At 36.7% G+C, this 20,549-nt stretch overlaps 1 protein-coding gene across 1 annotated transcript in view; it reads right to left on the bottom strand.

Moving 5' to 3' along the window:
• LOC128657434 (extracellular calcium-sensing receptor-like) overlaps window positions 1–19,256 on the bottom strand; it is a 106,275-nt gene extending 87,019 nt beyond the window's left edge. Inside the window, exons 1-3 of the mRNA XM_053711786.1 lie at window positions 19,090–19,256; window positions 17,836–18,127; window positions 8,731–9,549 (exon numbers count right to left, since the gene is read on the bottom strand). Coding sequence (XP_053567761.1) covers window positions 8,731–9,549; window positions 17,836–18,127; window positions 19,090–19,256 — 1,278 coding nt within the window. The remainder of the gene's footprint in view (window positions 1–8,730; window positions 9,550–17,835; window positions 18,128–19,089) is intronic.
• Window positions 19,257–20,549: the final 1,293 nt, after the last annotated feature.

Raw genomic sequence — 20,549 nt, 5'->3', positions numbered from 1 at the left:
CTTTAAAGCTCTGTAGTGGATGAGTTTGTGTGCCTGACAGACAATGGCATCTATCTGCCATACAGATATAAAACATAAAAACATGCTGCGCAGTTGAAAAACGAAGCCAGAACATCATCAAATGAACGTTGCATTTATACTGTAAGCTCTTCATAAGCCCAACCATTAAATATATTTTTATACCAACACATTCTTAATATATCATTTTAACCTATTTGTATTAATAATAATGTAATATTTACCACAGTATTTGAAACAATACATTTGTAGGTGAGTAAAAATAACTAATTATTTGAAAACAGAATATGCACAATTATTTTCCTCCATCTAAAAGAGGATTTTATTCAGAACCAATCACTTTTTTTATATTAACTGATTTTCCTGTGACGAAAAAACCTTCTCTAACTTGTCAGCTTAGTGAAAGTTTTCTCTGCTGTCTAATGCAACTGTAATAGTTGCTCTTAGCACCGAGCCAGCAATGGATGCTATATCAATTTCCCAGCAAGCTTCAATTTAATTTGGATGATGGCTGTTAATGCTGCAGTGGTGATGAGATGTTTTAGAGAAGCAATAAATTACTGGACTTTAATCATTATTTGTTTTTGCACAGACTGTTTCTTCTGCAAGTTTGTGTTTGATGAATAGTCAATTAAATTTAAACAGACTTTTTTTCTAAAAATCTTCATAATCACTATTTTATATATACACCCCTCACAGTTTTGTAAATATTTTATTATATCTTTTCATGTGACAACACTGGAGAAATTACACTTTGCCACAATGTAAAGCAGTGAGTGTACAGCCTGTATAACAGTGTAAATTTGCTGTCCCCTCAAAATAACTCAACATACAGCCATTAATGTCTAAACCATTGGCAACAAACGTGAGTACACCCCTAAGTGGAAATGTCCAAATTGGGCCCAAAGTGTCAATATTTTGTGTGGCCACCATTATTTTCCAGCACTGCCTTAACCCTCTTGGGCATGGAGTTCACCAGAACTTCACAGGTTGCCACTGGAGTCCTCTTCCACTCCTCCATGACGACATCACGGAGCTGGTGGATGTTAGAGACCTTGCACTCCCCTACCTTCCATTTGAGGATGCCCCACAGATGCTCAATGGGGTTTAGGTCTGGAGACATGCTTGGCCAGTCCATCACCTTTACCCTCAGCTTCTTTAGCAAAGCAGTGGTTGTCTTGGAGGTGTGTTTGGGTTCATTATCATGTTGGAATACTGCCCTGTGGCCCAGTCTCTGAGGGGGGCCATGCTCTGCTTCAGTATGTCACAGTACATGTTGGCATTCATGGTTCCCTCAATGAACTGTAGCTTCCCAGTGCCGACAGCACTAATGCAGGCCTAGACCATGACACTCCCACCATGACACTGTAGGCAAGACACACTTGTCTTTGTACTCCTCACCTGGTTGCCGCCACACACGCTTGACACCATCTGAACCAAATAAATGTATCTTGGTCTCATTGGACCACAGGACATGGTTCCAGTAATCCATGTCCTTAGTCTGCTTGTATTCAGCAAAATTTACACAGTTATACAGTCTGTACACTACTTTACATTGTAGCAAAGTGTAATTTCTTCAGTGTTGTCACATGAAAAGATATAATAAAATATTTACAAAAGGAGACATGGCCGCACTTTAATGTGAGCTCCGGTTGCAAATGCCCTAAATCGCTCTTACAGGGACCTTTTGGAGCTATTAGGCAGTGAAACCCCTTATAACCCTCTCAGGGACAGATGAAGGATTGAAAACACGTTTTGCTGAACCAGCTTGAAGCCACACGCAGCTCCGGTTCTGAGGCCTTAGTAACGGCCGCCATCTTTGGAGCATGAGGCTAAAGTTTAACATGTGAGCCGCACCGGAGCACTGAGGACTAAGCGGTAGCCGACCTGGAAATTTGCAGAGACCGCATGGGGTAACGGATCAAACACCAACAGGTACCTTTAAAGTGTGACTCACAATAATACTGAGGACCCCTGGCATAATCGCTGTTTACACAGCCCAAGAGATGCATATGCTGCACCGGACTTTCCGGAGCTTAAAGGAAATATAATCCACTGGTTATGGGAATTATAAGATAAATATCTGTAGATCTACCAGGCATAATCACCTTTTTGAATGAGGAGTAAGATTCGTATAGCCAAGAAGTGCCCTTTCTTTTTCTTATAGTCACTCTGACGAATATCTACAGAAAACAGGCCACAAAGGGAGTTTATGGAGATCTCTATAAAAATAAAGCCTTTATTTTTCTTACCACAAAAGAGCCTTATCGCTACATCCTGCTAAGCTGTGCTTTTACATTGAAATAAATATGCAAAGAGGGTCTGCTTGGACTGTTGTGATTTTGTCTGCTAAATTAACTACAGCTCATAGTTATTGAAGGTGAGGCTTATCATAGAAACATTTTCTACAACCGCATGCACAGGCAGCAGGGCTTACAGCACAGTTGGAAGAGTGAAAGTGATACTGCATACTAAGAGAACAGCAACAATTTACTATTTCAGCCAAAATGTCGCCTAAAAAAGCTGTAACGCAGGGTAAAGACATCAAAAAACCTGCTACCTCACGTAACTCAGTAAGCTCATTTTTCAGATCTACTGAACCCTCCCAGTCTATTCCATCGGAACCTACTACCCCACGAAGGTCTGGGAAGTCGCCCTCCGAGAGTGAGGAAAGCGACCTAGAAGAATCTGTGCACCTAACTAAATCCTTTTTGGCCACTATACCATCTAAAAGTGATTTGGACAATATAGTCATCAAGGTCAGGGATTGCATCAAAGAGGAGTTGGCTACTCTAAGAAAAGATATGACGGAAATTGGCAATAGGGTGGAGGTCCTAGAAGAAGATAATGAGTTCAATCAGCAAGAAATCTCTGATTTGAAGACCACAGCTCAAATACATGACTCACTATTCACGCAACTGCAGGACAAATTAGAGGACCTGGAAAACAGGGAGCGACGCCAGAATCTCCGAATTCGGGGTATTCCAGAAACAGTTCTGCCAAACACGATCCCTGAATTCCTCAAAGGCCTCTTTTCCTCTATTCTAGGCCCTTCTTCTACAGCAGATCTCTCAATGGACAGGGCCCATAGAGCACTCCGTCTGAGACCCTCGGACCAAGCCCCTCCAAGAGACGTCATACTTAAATTGACCCACTTTCAAACGAAAGAAGACATCTTGAAAGCTGCTAGACTACTTAAAGATATAAACTTTCAGAATTGCCATCTGCAAATATTTACCGATCTTGCACCCCGCACTTTGCAGCGACGGAGAGAATACCAACATTTAACAATGTTGCTCAGGGGAAAGGGGATCCCATATCGATGGGGTTTTCCCTGCTCCATTAATGTTTCCTACAAAGGTACTAGACATACCTGTAAATCTCTAGACGAAATACCAGATCTCTGCAAAGCTCTAGGGATTGATCCCCCTCACCCAGCAACAGTGAGAGATAGTGAAGAAGGATTGGGGGGGGTGAGATCAGAGAGACCCCCCAAAGCTATGTGGCAACAGCAAAAGCCTAAAAAGGCGAAGAAATCCCAGGATTCCTTACTTGCAGACGGCAATGGATGAATCAGGAGAAGCTAAATGGGTGAGATAATTCCTTGTTTTGTTGCCTTATAACTCTTCTTTATCTGATTACTTTTTTGCTACCCTCTGAACTTTTCCAGTGAAGAGAATGAACATTTCATAATAATAACTCTGAACACGTATAAAGTTGAAAAACTTCAGAAGCAATAATGTTCCTGTAATTATATACCTCTTTTGTACACATGCCTTAATTCGGGGCTAGCTATTCTACCCTTACGTTGTGACATATAATGTCAGATTATTTGTTTAAATTAAGTTTATTGTTATTGTTATTTAGGTTTGTATTGTTATTGTTGTTGATTATGTTCAAATGCAATTCATATGCTATTAACAAATGTATGGCACAGGACTTATGTACACTAAACTGGCACAGACTTTGTAGTTATATGCTGAGACTTGACTATCAGATAGAAATTGTCCTAGAGAAAGGGATATGACAAATTCTAAGCCAATTATTTTCATGACGCAAAATGTCAAGGGCTTTAATGTGCCCCATAAGAGACGTATGGCATTTAGTGATAATAAATATAAGCAGGTAGAGGTGCTATTCTTGCAAGAGACACATTACCTAGAAGGACAAGAGCCCAAGTTTTTTGCATCTACTTATCCCAATCACTTTCACAGTAGCCACTCAACAAAGAAGATTTCTGGGGTTAGTATTTTACTCCATAGATCACTACAGTTTCATGTCCAACAAGTAGATAGGGATACAGAAGGGAGGTATTTAGCACTTTCAGGTCTGTTATATGGGAAACCAATCACATTAGTAAATATCTACGCACCTAACACGCACCAGGCATCCTTTTTTCGCAAAATAGCTAACAACATCATGGCATTTTGTAAAGGCTCTCTTATCATTGGGACTGATTTAAATACACCCCTAGATCCAGGATTATATACCTTTAATGCACAATCACAATGGTCGGGGAAGTCACTTAGATCTATCAAAGAAGATTTGACATTATTAGGGACCCATGATGTTTGGCGTATCCAACACCCATCAGCCAGGAATTTTACCTTTTACTCAGCACCACAAAACACCCACTCCCGCATAGATTATGTTTTTGTAGACCACTGCACTATCTCCTCTGTCTTATCTACTGACATTGTCCCCACTAGCTGGTCCGATCACTCTGCCGTGATCTGTAGGATACAATGGTCTGCCCTCCCTTTTAAACCATTTCATTGGCGCTTTGATGACACAATACTAAAAGACGACTTACTGTCAAAAAAGGTAGAAACCTCTATTGGGGATTACTTTGAGCACAACAACACATCTGACATAGATCCGTTCACTTTGTGGGAGGCACATAAGTGTGTTATAAGGGGAGAAATGATAAAGCTTAGGTCACAACAGAATAAGGCTTATAGGCAGCAACACATGGACCTTACTGCGACATTTCAGCAAACTGATAAATTATATAAAAACAACCCACAGGATGATTCCTTAAGACAACAACTTGATCAAGCCAGACATAAGCTTAAAAAATTCCTTGACCATTCGGCCCAGGCACAGGCATTAAAATTGCGACAGAAATTCTTTATAGAGAGCAATAAACCTGGTAGACTCTTAGCTAGAACACTTAAAACTAGACAGTCAACACACTACATTCCCACGCTACAAGACCCTCCTAATACACCCACGGTGGAGACCCAGAAAATAACAGAGATATTCAGAAGGTACTATGCAGCTCTATATAACCTGACACCTCATAGACACAAGACAGCACATCAATTGCATTGCCAGCGATACTTAGACACTATACAACTCCCTAGAATACCTAAAGAGGAGCTAGAATCCTTTGACTCAGCTATTACGGCTGAAGAGATAGGAAACGCTATACACTCACTTAAGCAAGGGAAAAGTCCTGGCCCAGATGGCCTTACTAGCGGTTACTATAAAAAATTTAAGCATCTCCTCATACCCCACTTGCTCACTGTCTTTAACAGTATTGATGGGACCCATGACTTACCCCCTTCCATGCTCGAAGCCATCATTACGGTGATACCGAAACCTGGCAAAGACCCAACGATCCCATCTAACTACCGCCCAAGCTCCCTATTGAATGTCGACATAAAAATTTATGCAAAGATATTGGCCACAAGAATCAACAAAATCTTACCCACATTGATCCACCCAGATCAGGTGGGATTTGTGCCCAGAGGGAGGCCAAGGACAACACAGCGAAAGTCCTTCATCTAATACAGTACGTGACTACACATGATATACCCATGGTTCTATTATCTACTGACGCTGAAAAAGCTTTTGACAGACTTGACTGGACCTTTCTTAGACTTACCCTACAGAAATTTGGTTTCCCCGACAGTTTTATACAGAAAATATTGACGCTCTACACCAAACCCACTGCTAAAGTTAAGGTTAATGGTGCGTTATCCAGCCCCTTTAACATATCAAATGGCACCAGACAGGGATGCCCCCTATCGCCCTTGTTATTTGTACTCTCAATGGAAATACTTGCCACTACACTGCGAGATAATCCTGATATAACAGGACTTCTTGTAAACAAAACTCACCACAAATTAGCACTTTATGCTGACGATCTACTACTGACATTGACTCATCCGACCTCGTCTCTCTCTGCGGCACAGAAAAATTTAGAGGAATTTGGCCTATGTTCTAATTACCTAGTCAACAAAACCAAATCTGAACTACTCCCCATCAATCTAAATGAAGTAGAGATCCATGCACTCAGTACACAGGTCCCTTACTCTATACAGAAGTCCTCATTGAAATATTTAGGCATTAATCTCGCAACCAGCGTACAGCGGCTACATGAACTGAATTATGAACCACTTTTAACAACTATCACCAAAGACACGTCAGTATGGCTAAATAAAAATATGTCCTGGCTAGGCAGGATAGGAGTAGCCAAAATGACCATCCTCCCTAAGATCTTATATGTATTCCAAGCACTCCCCATACCACTATCTGATATTTATCTTAATAAGCTACAATCAGTGATGAATTCGTACATCTGGAGGAAAAGACCCCCCAGAATCGCCAGGTCCACTCTATGCTTATCCAAAAAGCATGGAGGTTTGGGGGTTCCGGACCTGGCTAGATACCGAACAGCAGTCTTTTTACGCAGAGTAGTCGACTGGTGCACACTTCCCCTAGAACACAACAAAACGTGGATGAAGTTAGAACACGACCTGACCAGACAGGCCCAACTTGGCGTATATTGCTGGCAACCTAAAGGGAACCAACCGGCCATAATAAAAAACTATCCTATAATTAAGGAGACGTTCAGTGTGTGGTCCACGGTTCTGACCGCCTACCCACATCTCACGACAGTCCCCTCCCCTTTGACAACGGCACTAGCCAACCCTGATTTCATTAGCGGGATGTTGGTTACTCCTAAAGTACAATGCTGTTTGGATAGTTTCCTTCCACTATACACGTTACTTGACTCAGACAAACTGATGCCTAGACAGCAACTTTCAGAGCTGGGTATTACACAGTTCACTAACTGGTTTGGATACCTGCAACTCAAGCACTTTGTACATACGCTAAAGCTGAAGCACCTGGTCACTAGGGAATGCTCCCCATTAGAAAGACTATGCACCCTTGACTCACCTCCACCGCACGCTATCTCCAACCTATATAAATTACTAACCACACCCTCTGAGTTCCAACAGACCCCAACTATACTATCTTGGCATAAAGAACTCCCCTATACATTTTCAGAGGACGAATGGTACGCTATATTTGCAAATACCAGCAAATCCGCACATTCGACTGCATTACTAGAAACTAATTACAAATTCCTACTACGTTGGTATCTCACCCCCCATAGGTTAAAATATATTTTTCCAGAAGCATCGGATAGATGCTGGAGGAAATGCTCAGGAGAGGGTACACCTTACCATATCTGGTGGGAGTGCCCTAAGGTTCGGAAGTTTTGGACAGAAGTAAACCAGGAAATGAGCAAAATGTTAAATCACGACCTTCCACTAGATCCTTTAATATATTTATTCCATGTCTTGCCTAAACTTCCATTTAAACACTATGCATCCCTCCTTCAGATAGCTGTCTGTAGCGCCAAACAAATATTACCTAGATTGTGGAAATCTGAAGCCACACCCACCTTACAGATGTGGAAATCCCAAATGGAGATGAATCTGTCACTAGAGAGATATCATTATTATACTATAGGTAAACTAGACTTCTATGCTGAAATGATGTTTTTTTGGGAATCCTATTATTGCCCCAGACAAAGGTAGACCCCCCTTAGAGTTACTCACTAGGCTTCTATAAACGAGGAACCCAGCATGGAATCAGTCAGAGGGGGACTTATTGCCTATCACCACCAAATTAGGGAGAGAAGACGTCCTTTGATGGCTGGGGATCCATACACACCCCCTTGACCTTGACCCCCTTGACCTTACTCACCCTGACCTGAGATAGCAGGACCGATAGAATAAACGCACTGAGCGTTATAGTTTAGGACCTTCAGGCCCTGACATCGGAACACATGGCTTGGTTTCATAGTCCTTTACAGGATAGACGGGAGGGAACTATTTTACTCTGATGCAATCTGTATAAATGTGATATTAGTACTGCTTTGGAGGGAGGTGTGTTGATTAATTCCTTCTTTGGATGGGTTTTATTAAAGTGTCACAGAAGTCAATATGTAACGAGCTATGTCTGTAATAGCCTTATGAACTGCTGAAGTCCTGTTACCATTTATACTGTAATGCTGTTATATTGCATTTTCTTTTTGATTGTAATGAAAATTTGATATAAATAAAAGATTAAACAAAAAAAATATTTACAAAAATGTGAGGGGTGTATTCACTTTTGTGAGATACTGTGTATATATTTATATATATATATATATATATATATATATATATATATATATATATATATATATATATATATATACAAACAAAAGGTGTACATTGTACAGGTAATGGTTCATACTCTAAACTAAAACTACAGTTATGTTAAGATTACATGAATGATGCAGCCACTATTTTCCATACAGTATCTTTTAGAAGTAAGAATATAAAAAAAAAAAATTAAAAATGAACAGTTCTAGGCCAAACGCGACATAGCACAATATTTACATTTTTTATTTTTGCAAATAGTGGTTACCTGCCACGGTTTAACATTATGAATGCTTGTGCATGCTCCATTGTCAAATGAGGCCATATTATTTCCACAAGAAAACAAATCCTTGAGGGCATTGGCAATGGCATAAACTGCATTGTAAACATTATAAGTTATTCTTAGCTGGGAGACTTGAGTGTACGGATTTGATATAACTGAAAGATCCTCATGCCCAGTGCAAAGGGTGGAGTTTTGTTGTGCCCTCTGATTATCAGGCCAGGTGCAGTCAAATGCAAATTCCCAAAACGTCTTGACATTAAAATCTTCAGAATTCTGAAGGGGATTCAGCTGGTAGACAAATTCTTTCAGTCCTGCAATTTTCCCCTCGGGTATTGCGATTCCCAGTGTACCACTGAAAAAAGCAGCCTGCTCTTTCTCTATTACAAATGCAGATGTGCTCCATCCTTCACTTGCCAGCCATGTTCTCCCTGTAATATTTTCCTTGGCTATTTCCCAGACTAGTGGTACTAAATTGGTGTCTCCAGAAAAGACTATGATAACCTTTGCAGAGGAATGTTTTATGGTAGAAGCAATATCTGCATACCTGGCCTTTGAATAAACTAATGGGATTGTCTCAGAAAAGGCAATGCATATTCCCAGCCTCTCTACCTGTTCTGTAAAAAGTTGAACTCCCAAGTGGCCATAATCATTGTCCTCAGCCAATGTACCAACCCACTTCCAGCCAAAGTGTTCTACCATCTCAGCAAAGGCAGTGGTCTGAAATGTGTCGCTCGGAATGGTCCTAAAAAATGACGGAAAATCCTGTTTATTGCTGAGGATACTAATAGAAGAAAAATAACTCACCTGAAAAAGTACAAAAACAATAAATTTTAGTTTCATGTACATAAGTTCTCTTTTCTCAAATAATACATTAATAAAATCAATAGTTTAATCCTTGTGTTGTCAGATAATTAACCCTATGACTGTGGTGGAGGGCTACAATGCACATCAGCTTTATGTTTTCCCATCTGTATCAACCTCTGTAAAATAGTTCCAACACATATAAGAAAATTGACAGGATACATTAAAGGGACATAAAAGAGCAAAAAAAAGAATGATATAATATACTGCATTGCCTGCATATAACTATGGGGGTCAATGGCAAACCTTTAGAAAAAAAAGATCACAATTTAAAGTTTATGGGATTTTTGTAAATAAATCATTTGATATGTTTTTCTAAAGGATTGTGATGGACTCTTATGTGTTTAACCCCTGCAAAGCTATCTCAGCCAATGACAAGCGACAGAAGAGTGTAGCCAGCAATTACCAGCTAGCTCCCAGTAGCGCATTACAACTGATGAACATATGTAAATATATGACCTCACGGAAGAACGGCAGTGCTACAGTCTGGAGGGAATTATAACGAGGAGTTCACTGCAATTGTATTGACGTTCTGTGCCAAAAAAATGATACAAGAGTACAAGGAGCAGTTTTCAAGAGTTATACAGCCACTGGGTGAGGATAAAAACTCCAACAAACTGAGAAATATTACACTATAACAATCACAAAGTTACAAGTGGAAAATGCTCAGTGTGAATCATTGTAACCGCTTCTGGAAATTGTAGCAAGTTTTGCGAAACCGACAGCAACCTCAATCGTGATGTCACATGACACAGAACTGAAGGGAACACCGAAAAAGTCGGGGTACTGCCGCATTAAACAATCTTGGCGAAAAACACACGTGTAACACCGCCCCCTTCACAGCGAATCACATGCGGGCAGGAGCTGTCAATCTCCCCAGTCGGACAAGACCAGGGAGATTTAAATTCTTCCCCTAAGAGGTGGAGAAGAAGTTAGGAAGTCCGATGACCGCTGCTTGATAAATATTGACTGCAGGTTCTCTTGTGGGTACCTGCAGTCATAGGGGTGCAAATGGCTTGATAAATTGAGCCCTAAGGAAAGCAGTTCACAGCAACTCCAATTGTAACGTTACATCATGTGACACTGAAGCAAAGTGAATCCCGAAAAAGTTTGCTCACTGTCGCACGAAGGGATCACAAGTAAAACTCAATTCCCTACAGCATATACAACTGTGTAACAATGTATCCAAAGGATTTTTCATAAGGATTAAAAGGTACTATTATTATTATTATTAATTTCAAGGATTAATCCAATTAATTTATATTGAAGTGACTTTTTACATTGGGAGTTTAGACTGTCGACAATACACACTTTTATTAACACAGTTGTGCATAAAATGTCATAATCTATGCTTTTATCTGAAGTTCTTCAGTAATTTTATGAATAAAATAATAAGTTATTTTAGGAAATTTGCCTAAGAAATTATCTGGTTTATTGAATACCTAGCCTGTAGCGCACCTCTTTTTAATCATATGTGTTCATATGCTTTACAACAAATGATACCAAGAGAACAAAGTAAATTGATAATGGAGGTGACTGTAAAATTGTTTTAAAGGGACACTAAACCCAATTTTTTTTCTTTCATGATTCAGATAGAGCATGCAATTTTTTGCAACTTTTTAATTTAGTCTTTTATCCATTTTTCTTTGTTCTCTTTGTACCTTTTTATTTGAAAAGAAGGAATGTAAAGCTTAGGAGCCGGCCCATTTTTTGTTCAGCACCTGGGTAGCCACCAATCAGCAAGTTCTACCTAGGGTGCTGAACCAAAAATCGGCTCCTAAGCTTTACATTCCTGCTTTTCAAATACAGATACCAAGGGAGAGAATCATGAAAGTTTAATTTTGACTTTCATGTTCCTTTTACATAAAGATAATAAATGTTTTACCATAAAACACATTTCTGCTTAGCCAGTTCATTGGTGCTGCTTTTTCCTGTTTAGTTTGGTCAGCCAATCAGGTAATGCATCAGTAAAGCATAGTGTTGCACAAATGAGTCCTTGTGGCCTTCCTTATGTGCATAAACCTCAATTCTAAATGAAGTGCTTAATGGTGGTGTCTTACTTAGCAGCAACATAGTACAATACTTATTTGTTAGCAAAAGTAAAACATACAAAATAATGTTTTTTCTGACACAACATTGATGGAAAAGGAGATGATGTATTAACGTTAATATATTCCTTTCATGTCCATTTGAAGACATGTTCTTCATTCAATTAGATGTAACTGGAATCTCTCAAGTTCTTATTTTTAATCATTTCAAACTCACACTGCACTATAACTTTTTAACTAACAAAGAATCATTATAATTACATCTATAGCATTCTACCTCATACAATTTTACATAGTTATGAAATCATATAACTTTAATAAGAGTCATGGAAATGACAAATTCTCTCATTATATTGGCAGCATATGTAGATTTTACTCTCCCTTAGGCTTGTTTCATTTCTTTTATGTACTATCCAACCTTTCTGTTCCTCTAAATTATCTCTAATTTGTTACTTCATTTTGCTATGTAGTCTTACAGTTTGAAAAAGACATAAAAAATTTGAAGAGAGGCAGAATATTTTGAAATACATTTACATGCAATGAATAGATTTAGCTGAATTTCTGATGTCTTTTCATAACTGAACCCTTTATGATAGACAGACAGGTAGATAGATAGACAGACAGAGAGATTGACAGACAGTTATATGATACAAGCTTGTTTCTTCCCAAATAATTATAAATAATTACTTTTTTATTGAAATGACTGAAACAAGACTAAAATATTGTAATTAATTTGATACTGCTTCATAAATACATTACACATTAATATTAATCTACTTGACATTCTACATGTTGATGCACAATACAGGAAATTATATATTATATCCCTTATATATTATGGCTAGCAAAATCTAGCTGAAGAGAATTTTACTACGAACAGTCTGCAATGTTATCAAATAAATAATTAATGTGCACTCTGCAGTATGTAGTGATACATTTTTATTAGACTTATACTCTGTATGGTCTGAAGCAATTTAGAAAGTTAGAGTGATAATTCAATAGATAAGTATCACTGTGCATAATACATGGCCTGGTACTGATAAAGCTGTGTAAGTGGTTTCTAGCCCTGCAAATTAATTACATTTTAATATTAACATACAAATTTACATCACAAAATAAATCAATTATTATTACCACACAACAATAAAATCTAACTATATAATGAAGACAATTGTAATTGGAATTATATTATACTTTTTTGTTTAATTAAAATGATATGATGATCTTTCTCTTCCTTTTCACCTGATCAAGGTTTTTCCAATCATTTCCACAGCGCTGTTATTAAAACTTCTGCATAAGCTAAAATGTATTAAAACTCAAATTTAAAGGGATAGTCAACACCAGAATGGTTGTTGTTTTAAAAGATTAAGATAATCCCTTAATTACCAATTCCCCAGTTTTGCATAACCAACACAGTTATAATTATACATGTTTTACCTCTGTATTTACCTTGTATATAAGCCTCAGCAGACTGCCCCCTTATTTAAATTATTTTGACAGACTTGCATTTTAGCCAATCAGAGCAGTCTCCATGGTAAATTCATGTGCATGAGCTCAATGTTATCTATATGAAACATGTGAACTAATGCCCTCTAGTGGTGAAAAACTATCAAAATGCATTTAGATTAGAAGCGGCCTTCAAGATCTAAGAAATTAGCATATGAACCTGCTAGGTTTAGCTTTCAACTAAGAATACCAAGAGAACAAAGCAAAATTGGTGATAAAAGTAAATTGGAAAGTTGTTTAAAATTGCATGCCCTATTTGAAACATGAAAGGTTTTTTTGACTTGACTGTCCCTTTAAGCCCCCCGTAAAGGTACATAAAACTGATTTGTTGTCTATGCACATAGTAAATATGTGAAATTAAATGCAACATTGCAAAATTTATACAAAATAAATGTTTTAAACTCATTTAAGCTGTGATTTTGTTAGCAAAATTTTCCCTGAAGGCCAGAAACACACCCTTTAAAAAGCTTATTTTCGGCTGAATCCAATAAGAGATATATATAAATTAGCTACTTTAGAGCTATAGAATTTGCTTTGTAGATAAATGATGATAATAATAATAATAATAATACACAGCATTCAAATAATCACCGTGTAGCATAAGCAGGCTTATGAAATCTAGCATATGCATTTCCAATTCTTACAGGAATTGAAAAAAGCACAATTTCCTAAAATCACAGGACAAAGGCAACATAAATAATTAATGCATACTCCAATTTCTTTTTTTAAAAACTTAACTTTAACATTTTGTGAGGAATTTTTAAAAAAAAAGTGTTTTATTTTCATAATTGGGAGCAAAGGAGATTAGATAAACATCCTAATTTTGGGTTATGAGGCGGGTGGTTCCTGTACTGTTCTAAAATAGCAAATCCCCTTCAAATTTTAAATGTTTACAAAATATTTATTTTGTTTTCCGTCACAATATTGTTAAATATGGAAACGTGAAAACGCAATCACAATATTGTGAAATATGAATACTGTGATAGTGAATGCACATTCTCAATATAATGTAAATATGACTATTGCGAATGCGCAATCTTAAAATAAGTGAAAATACACACCTAAAGAAACAATAGAAGATTAGTACAATCAGGTTTACATACATATTGTAACATTATACTATACAGGCTCCTATAGTATTAATAGGAAGTTTTTTTTTTATTCTATTGAAGATATGACGAATATTATAGGCATTCCATGTAAATGTACTGGGTGTTCGATGGGAGTAACCTGTATTTTAATGGGGAAACATTGCCGTGGGTTTCTAATATTCAAAGCACCGTCCTCCATCTTAGCTTTACCTTTTCAGCCATAACAGTCTCGCCTGCTTTTTAGCAGCGATATTTCCCAGTGAATATACAGTGAAACTCAACATACATATGCATAATTTGAAGTGCAACTACACAGGAAACTTTGATTATTTTCCAAATTCACAGTGTATTTTGTAAAAACATCCTTTAAAGAGAGCTTCCCCAACCCTCTGCCTACATCTCAGCTCATTGGCGATGTGGGCGAACTTTTGTTGAAGTTGTGATTCCCATTATATCCTAAGGGAGACACATCGCCACTCGTCAGCATGAGGTTCAGCCCACTTTTTTAGAATATGTTGACGGACCAATGGACTGTGAGCCTAGCGACCCCAAACAGTCAATATCTTGTGGGTTTTTCAATGTTTTGTATATCGGGGCCTAAGTATTGGGCTTTGGTTTACAGGAAGCATGTGTATTTACATAAAATGATAAAATAATCTGATTTCCCTGCAAGCTCAACCCATTTTAATGTGTTGTGGTTTTAACTAATAAAACCAGTTATTTCAAATGCAAAAATAAACCTAAATCACCCATTTTATACTTTGCAGCTAGTATAACAAATCATTGCCAACACATTAAAGTAAAAACTATTTTACAGCCCACTGTCCAGAGTAGTAGATTGGCATAATAAGGCTTTAGGAAACTAGGTTGGATAACCCTGTTATATAGCAAATTATTTTCCTGTTTCAGAGTGATTTTAAGAATGTGTTGTGCTTCTCTTTAACAGTGTTTGGTTCAAGTGAATCTTATGAACTTTGTTTGTATCAAAATAATCCATTACTTTCACAAAGAAATGCAGCAATTTTTCTTGAGTGGCACTAAAAATACATGCAGAGCAACATACATTTAAAAATTATTTTAGAGGATATAGAAAATAACTGTACTTTAAAAGTTTGTACTCAACTTCAGCTTAAAATAACCCTTTAGTCTCTTGCCTGCAACACATGGTTCTAATTAAAGAGACAAAAACATTTTGAAATTTTGATGTAGAATGTTGAAGTTTCTGTTGTAAATCTACTTTGCAATGCACTGTAATTATCTATTTTGCCCACTTTTCCTGTAATTTAAACGCCCAGTAAACACTTTGTAATAATAATATTCTTGTAGTCATGCAATAAATGAACATATTGGGTGAGTGTGAACAGTTTTTACTACATAAACACATTGTATTCTGCTATTGTTGTTCAAAAACTAAACTCCACCCACGCCTTGCCTAATTTGGAGCAGACAGCCCAGACTTACTTCTAGAGAAGATACAAGAAGCCACGGTAATTATGTTAGCAAAACACGTTCTATTGGATCATCTCTGTTGAAGCCAATTAGGGACAGGTATGATGCATGATTAACGCTTGTGATGCCTGACATTTGCACTTTGAGTTCTTATAACTGGAAAGCCGACATTTTTAAGAAGGGGATGGAATAAATAATTAGGGTATATTGCAAAGCTGCTGTACTATGCAAAATTAAAGGGACAGTCTACTTAAAAATGTTTATTGTTTAAAAAGCTAGATAATAGCATCATTACCAATTCTCCAGTTTTGCATAATTACCAGTATCATAATAATACACTTTTTACCTCTGTGACTGCCCCCTTATCTCAGTTCTTTTGACAGACTTTCATTTTAGCAAGTCAGTGCTGACTCAAATAACTCCACGGGAGTGAGCACAATATATATATGACACAAATGAACTAGCACTGTCTAACTGTGAAAACCTGTCAAAATGCACTGAGATAAGAGGCGGTCTTCCACAGCTTAGAAAACAGTTTATAAGCCTACCTAGGTTTAACTTACAACAAAGAATACCAAGAGAAAAAAGCCAATTTTATGATACAAGTAAATTGGAAAGTTGTTTAAAATGTCATGCCCTACCTGAATCATATAAGTTTAATTTTGACTTGACTGTCCCTTTAAATAAACATAATGTTTGAAAGATAAGAATTTTCTAATTCTGACAACTTTAAGGGCATATGGCAGGCATCACAAGCCTCACCCTTCTATATAGCTGTTGTTCATTTGCTGTTTATCTTATCATCTCTAATAAAGCCAAAAAATTGTGATTTTTCTAACATAATGACTGTGGCTAACCTTGTTTATTCCAGTAACAAGTCCGGATTGGTTCCTCCAAAAAAGGTAAGTAGTGGAAAAAGTTTGGCTACTGAAAACTAACTGCAAAAAACAAGATGATAATGCAATTGAAATATTTTCAAACTTACCCATTATGTTACTTTATTATAAGACTGCAGAAACATCTTGTAATTAAAAGCTGTTTAGTGTCCCTTTAATGCGTGAAGGGAATGCGTCTCTGTGAATTCATTTGCATACATTTTTATAGAACAAATTTGCATTAAAATGTACTTTAAATGTCACTTTTGTTGCTTACAATGGTTTCATTGTTTGAACGTTACCAAAATATATTTTCTTAAAGTGAAAAAAAATTCTCCAAGAAATGAAATCATCACAGTTTTCATTGGAACTCTATGAAACATATTAATTCCCTGCTAATTCTCTTAGACTTATATCAAAATCAAAAGCTGTATGAGAAATTACATTCAAAGCCTGGATTTCCATAGAAATTGTTTTTGGTGGGGGGAGGACAAAAATGAACAAACAAAAAATATTAAGAGCAACGTGTGCAACAGGACACTCACTTGTTGTACACAAGAACTGCACATTAGCTTAAATACTGTGAAATCAACAGCCACTCAATGGGTGCTTAAAGGGATATGAAGCCCAAAATGTTTCATTCATGACTCAGATAGAGCATGCGCTTTTAAACAACTTTCTAATTTACTTCTATTATTAATTTTTCTTTGTTCTCTTGGTATATTTTGTTGAAAAGCAAAAAAATGTGTGCTTAAGAGCCAGAGCACTAGATGGCAGCACTATTTCCTGCCAAATAGTGCTCAAGGTGACTACCTAGGTATCTGTCATGGGAACAAAGCAAATTACGGTAATAGAAGTAAATAGGAAACGTTTTTAAAATGGTCTGCTCTGTCTGTATCACAAAAGAAAATGTATGGATTTCGTGTCCCTTTTATGCTTGGATATGAAGAGCAAATTGCAGGGGCCCACTGTAGAGCCAAAACATTTAAGCTACAAGTAATGATTCTGATACTGTCTGTGAGACACATAACACAGTTCATTATACTTTAAAAAGTCCATTAGAACAAAGAATAGGCCACATGTAGTTATTTTAAAGGCAGAATATCTATCATCCCAAATCTAACTGCTAGTGGTTTACAATGTATTTATATAGAGTCTAAAAGCAGCATTACACAGCCAGCACTGGAACAGAAGACCCAAATAATCTAAATGGTTTCTATAATGAAGATAGCGTCAATACGCAATGCTGATATACTATACCTGTGGGTAATAGAATGCGCTCAGGATTCGTGCCATTGCTATTGATATACTTGAAGCAGACTCCCCTATCACTGCATTTAAGGAGGATTTCATTTCACAGAGATAATTGGGAATATATTTTTCTTGCCCAGACATTAAAGTAAACATCTCTTCTGCTGCTTTTGCAGTGTTGTCACAGGTGTCGTAGATTGCATAACCGACTGTTAAGTTGGGCAGTAAAATATTATTTCTGTTGATCTCATGAATGGCAAATATCATTGCCCTTATCCATCTGTAGCTCCTAAAGTCAAAGCTAAGGCAGAGGTGTTAGTTTGTGGAATGAGAGATATTGCTCTAATAACAAAAATATTAGTTATTGTATGGTGAAGTCTTAAGAGATCTCTCCAATAGTTTTTATTTTTCAATGACTATGTATGTTTTTCAGCAGACTTTAAACAAAAGAAAGCATTTTACTAAAATAAATTCAACAATTATAATTATTTAAAAAGGTTTACATTTCTCTAATTTATGGTAATACAACTAATTGACAATCAGACAGACATATTTAGATAGATAGAAATATATAGATATATGTGCACATATGCTATCTGTCTATCTATCTTTCTAATTTAACTGAATTTTTAATAAAGATCTTCTTTTCTTCAGGAGTACCAAAAATCATCTATGTAAATAACTTATAGATAGACAGACAGACCGATATAGATAGATATGAACATATGCTTACATATGCATAATATATATTTATATTTGTATATAATAATTATCTCCATATCTATATACAGACAGTGAACTCAATGATGTTTAATAAACAAGGCAAACATTTTATTTGATGTTTCAGGGAAAACCTATCCTCTTCTTTAGAAATAGCTAAAGAAAATGATAGGTTTGGCTTGCTTATGCACAGTTTTAATGCACACAAGCATATAGTGTGAAATGCTTGTGCAATGCTGCCCCTTGCCGCCTGAAGGCTGGCGCAGAAACAGCTGCATTCGCAGCTTCTTAAATCGGCCCCATAGGATCAAAAAACTCCTTTCTCAGTTCCTATCCTTTCTGTGTTTGATCTTTTCTGTCATATTTTATTCCTTGTTTGCTGAGTTACGTAGAATTGCAATATTTTGAATGCTACACTTAAACTCACAATTGTCTAGCATTTATTGTGCTTTCTGAAAACTATAAATGATGGCAAATGATCACTTAAATAATGTAAATTAATATCCCTCTTAATGTACCAACATGAGGCCTTTAAATACCCACCTATTTTCACACATTCGAAAATTTGGTTTTGAAGTAAACAACATATCTACTGTGTTTATAGAACGTTTAACTGGAAAAACACCTCCAATAATCAGATCCCCATTGCTAAATATCCCTGGCACATCATATTCTTCTACTTCACAGGAATGAAAATTCATATCACACATTGTAAACAAAAGCTGCAAATAGAATAAACACCATAGCCCTTCTTTAGATAGATCCATACTGGATGAAAATATAACTACTACTTTGTAGCTTTTATAGTCTCCTATACATTTAACATTTAATGTTTAATTATCGTAAAAGGTTTTTTTATGGCTGGCAAATCCCAACAGAATATTTGGATGTTAATGCAAATGATGAAACAGTGTTTTCCTGTCAGTTCTGATTAATTTGATTAGATATGAAGTTAAATGGTAAGTACTCAAACATCTGGAATAATCTAAGCTGTTACCCCATGCGTGCCACTTTAGATCTCCTTTATAAAATGTCAAGCACAAGATATATATATATATATATATATATATATATTATATCATATTATATTTAACAATAGATTTACTAATATATCTATTAATGGTTGCTAAATATGTAACAAAAAAAAATAACTCTTGCAATGCTAATATAATTGCATGCTTTATTACATGTCTTTTTTTCTCCCTTCCCCCAAAACTCCCTAGCAATGCATCAATGGGTTCAGTTTAAACGCTAGACTTATTTAAACATTAACTTATCTGAAAGGCAGGGGAAATATTTTAATAAGTCAGAAAAAGGGAAAGGCGCATTCATGACATACGCACCGTGCATGAATTTTGATCTATTCTCAACCATACTTGATCTCAATGTATTAGTAAGAAAAATCACTTTGAAAAAACACTTCACTACACAGATTCAAAATGACACTCACATAACTGATAATCACACCAGCGATAACCACTCACATAACAGGACTACCAACACACATGGTACCCAACCTTCACATAACACCAGTGCCACTCACACCCCACCTGCTAACCCCACTCACTATCCAGTCATAGACACTGGTCTCACATTTGAGGAACTCTGTGATCTTAATGATCTCATTTCTCTTCAAGCACTTACACTTAGACAATTAAGTGAGCACAGTACCATACCCTTAGTTGACACCACAATTAAAAGCAAATCACACTTTTATCCTGTAAATAGCAGAAATGACTCCATTAAAATGTTCCAACATTTAGTAGAGCAAGAAATTACCAAATTACATCACACTGTCTATGACAACTCTGAAATATAATCTTACTATAGGAGAACGTGAATCTCTACAAACATTAAAAATGAATCATGATATAGTTATAACTCCAGCTGACAAGGGAGGAGCTATAGTAATCTTAAACAAAACAGATTACAGATCTGAAACACTATCCCAACTTGCAGATACCAAAGCATATCAGAAATTAACTTTCAATCCAACCAACAAA

This window comes from Bombina bombina, chromosome 4 (assembly GCF_027579735.1).
Source record: "Bombina bombina isolate aBomBom1 chromosome 4, aBomBom1.pri, whole genome shotgun sequence".
In the NCBI taxonomy this organism is placed as follows: domain Eukaryota; kingdom Metazoa; phylum Chordata; class Amphibia; order Anura; family Bombinatoridae; genus Bombina; species Bombina bombina.
Note: the sequence above shows the minus strand (reverse complement) of the source record. Positions and strands in the feature narration are given on the sequence as shown.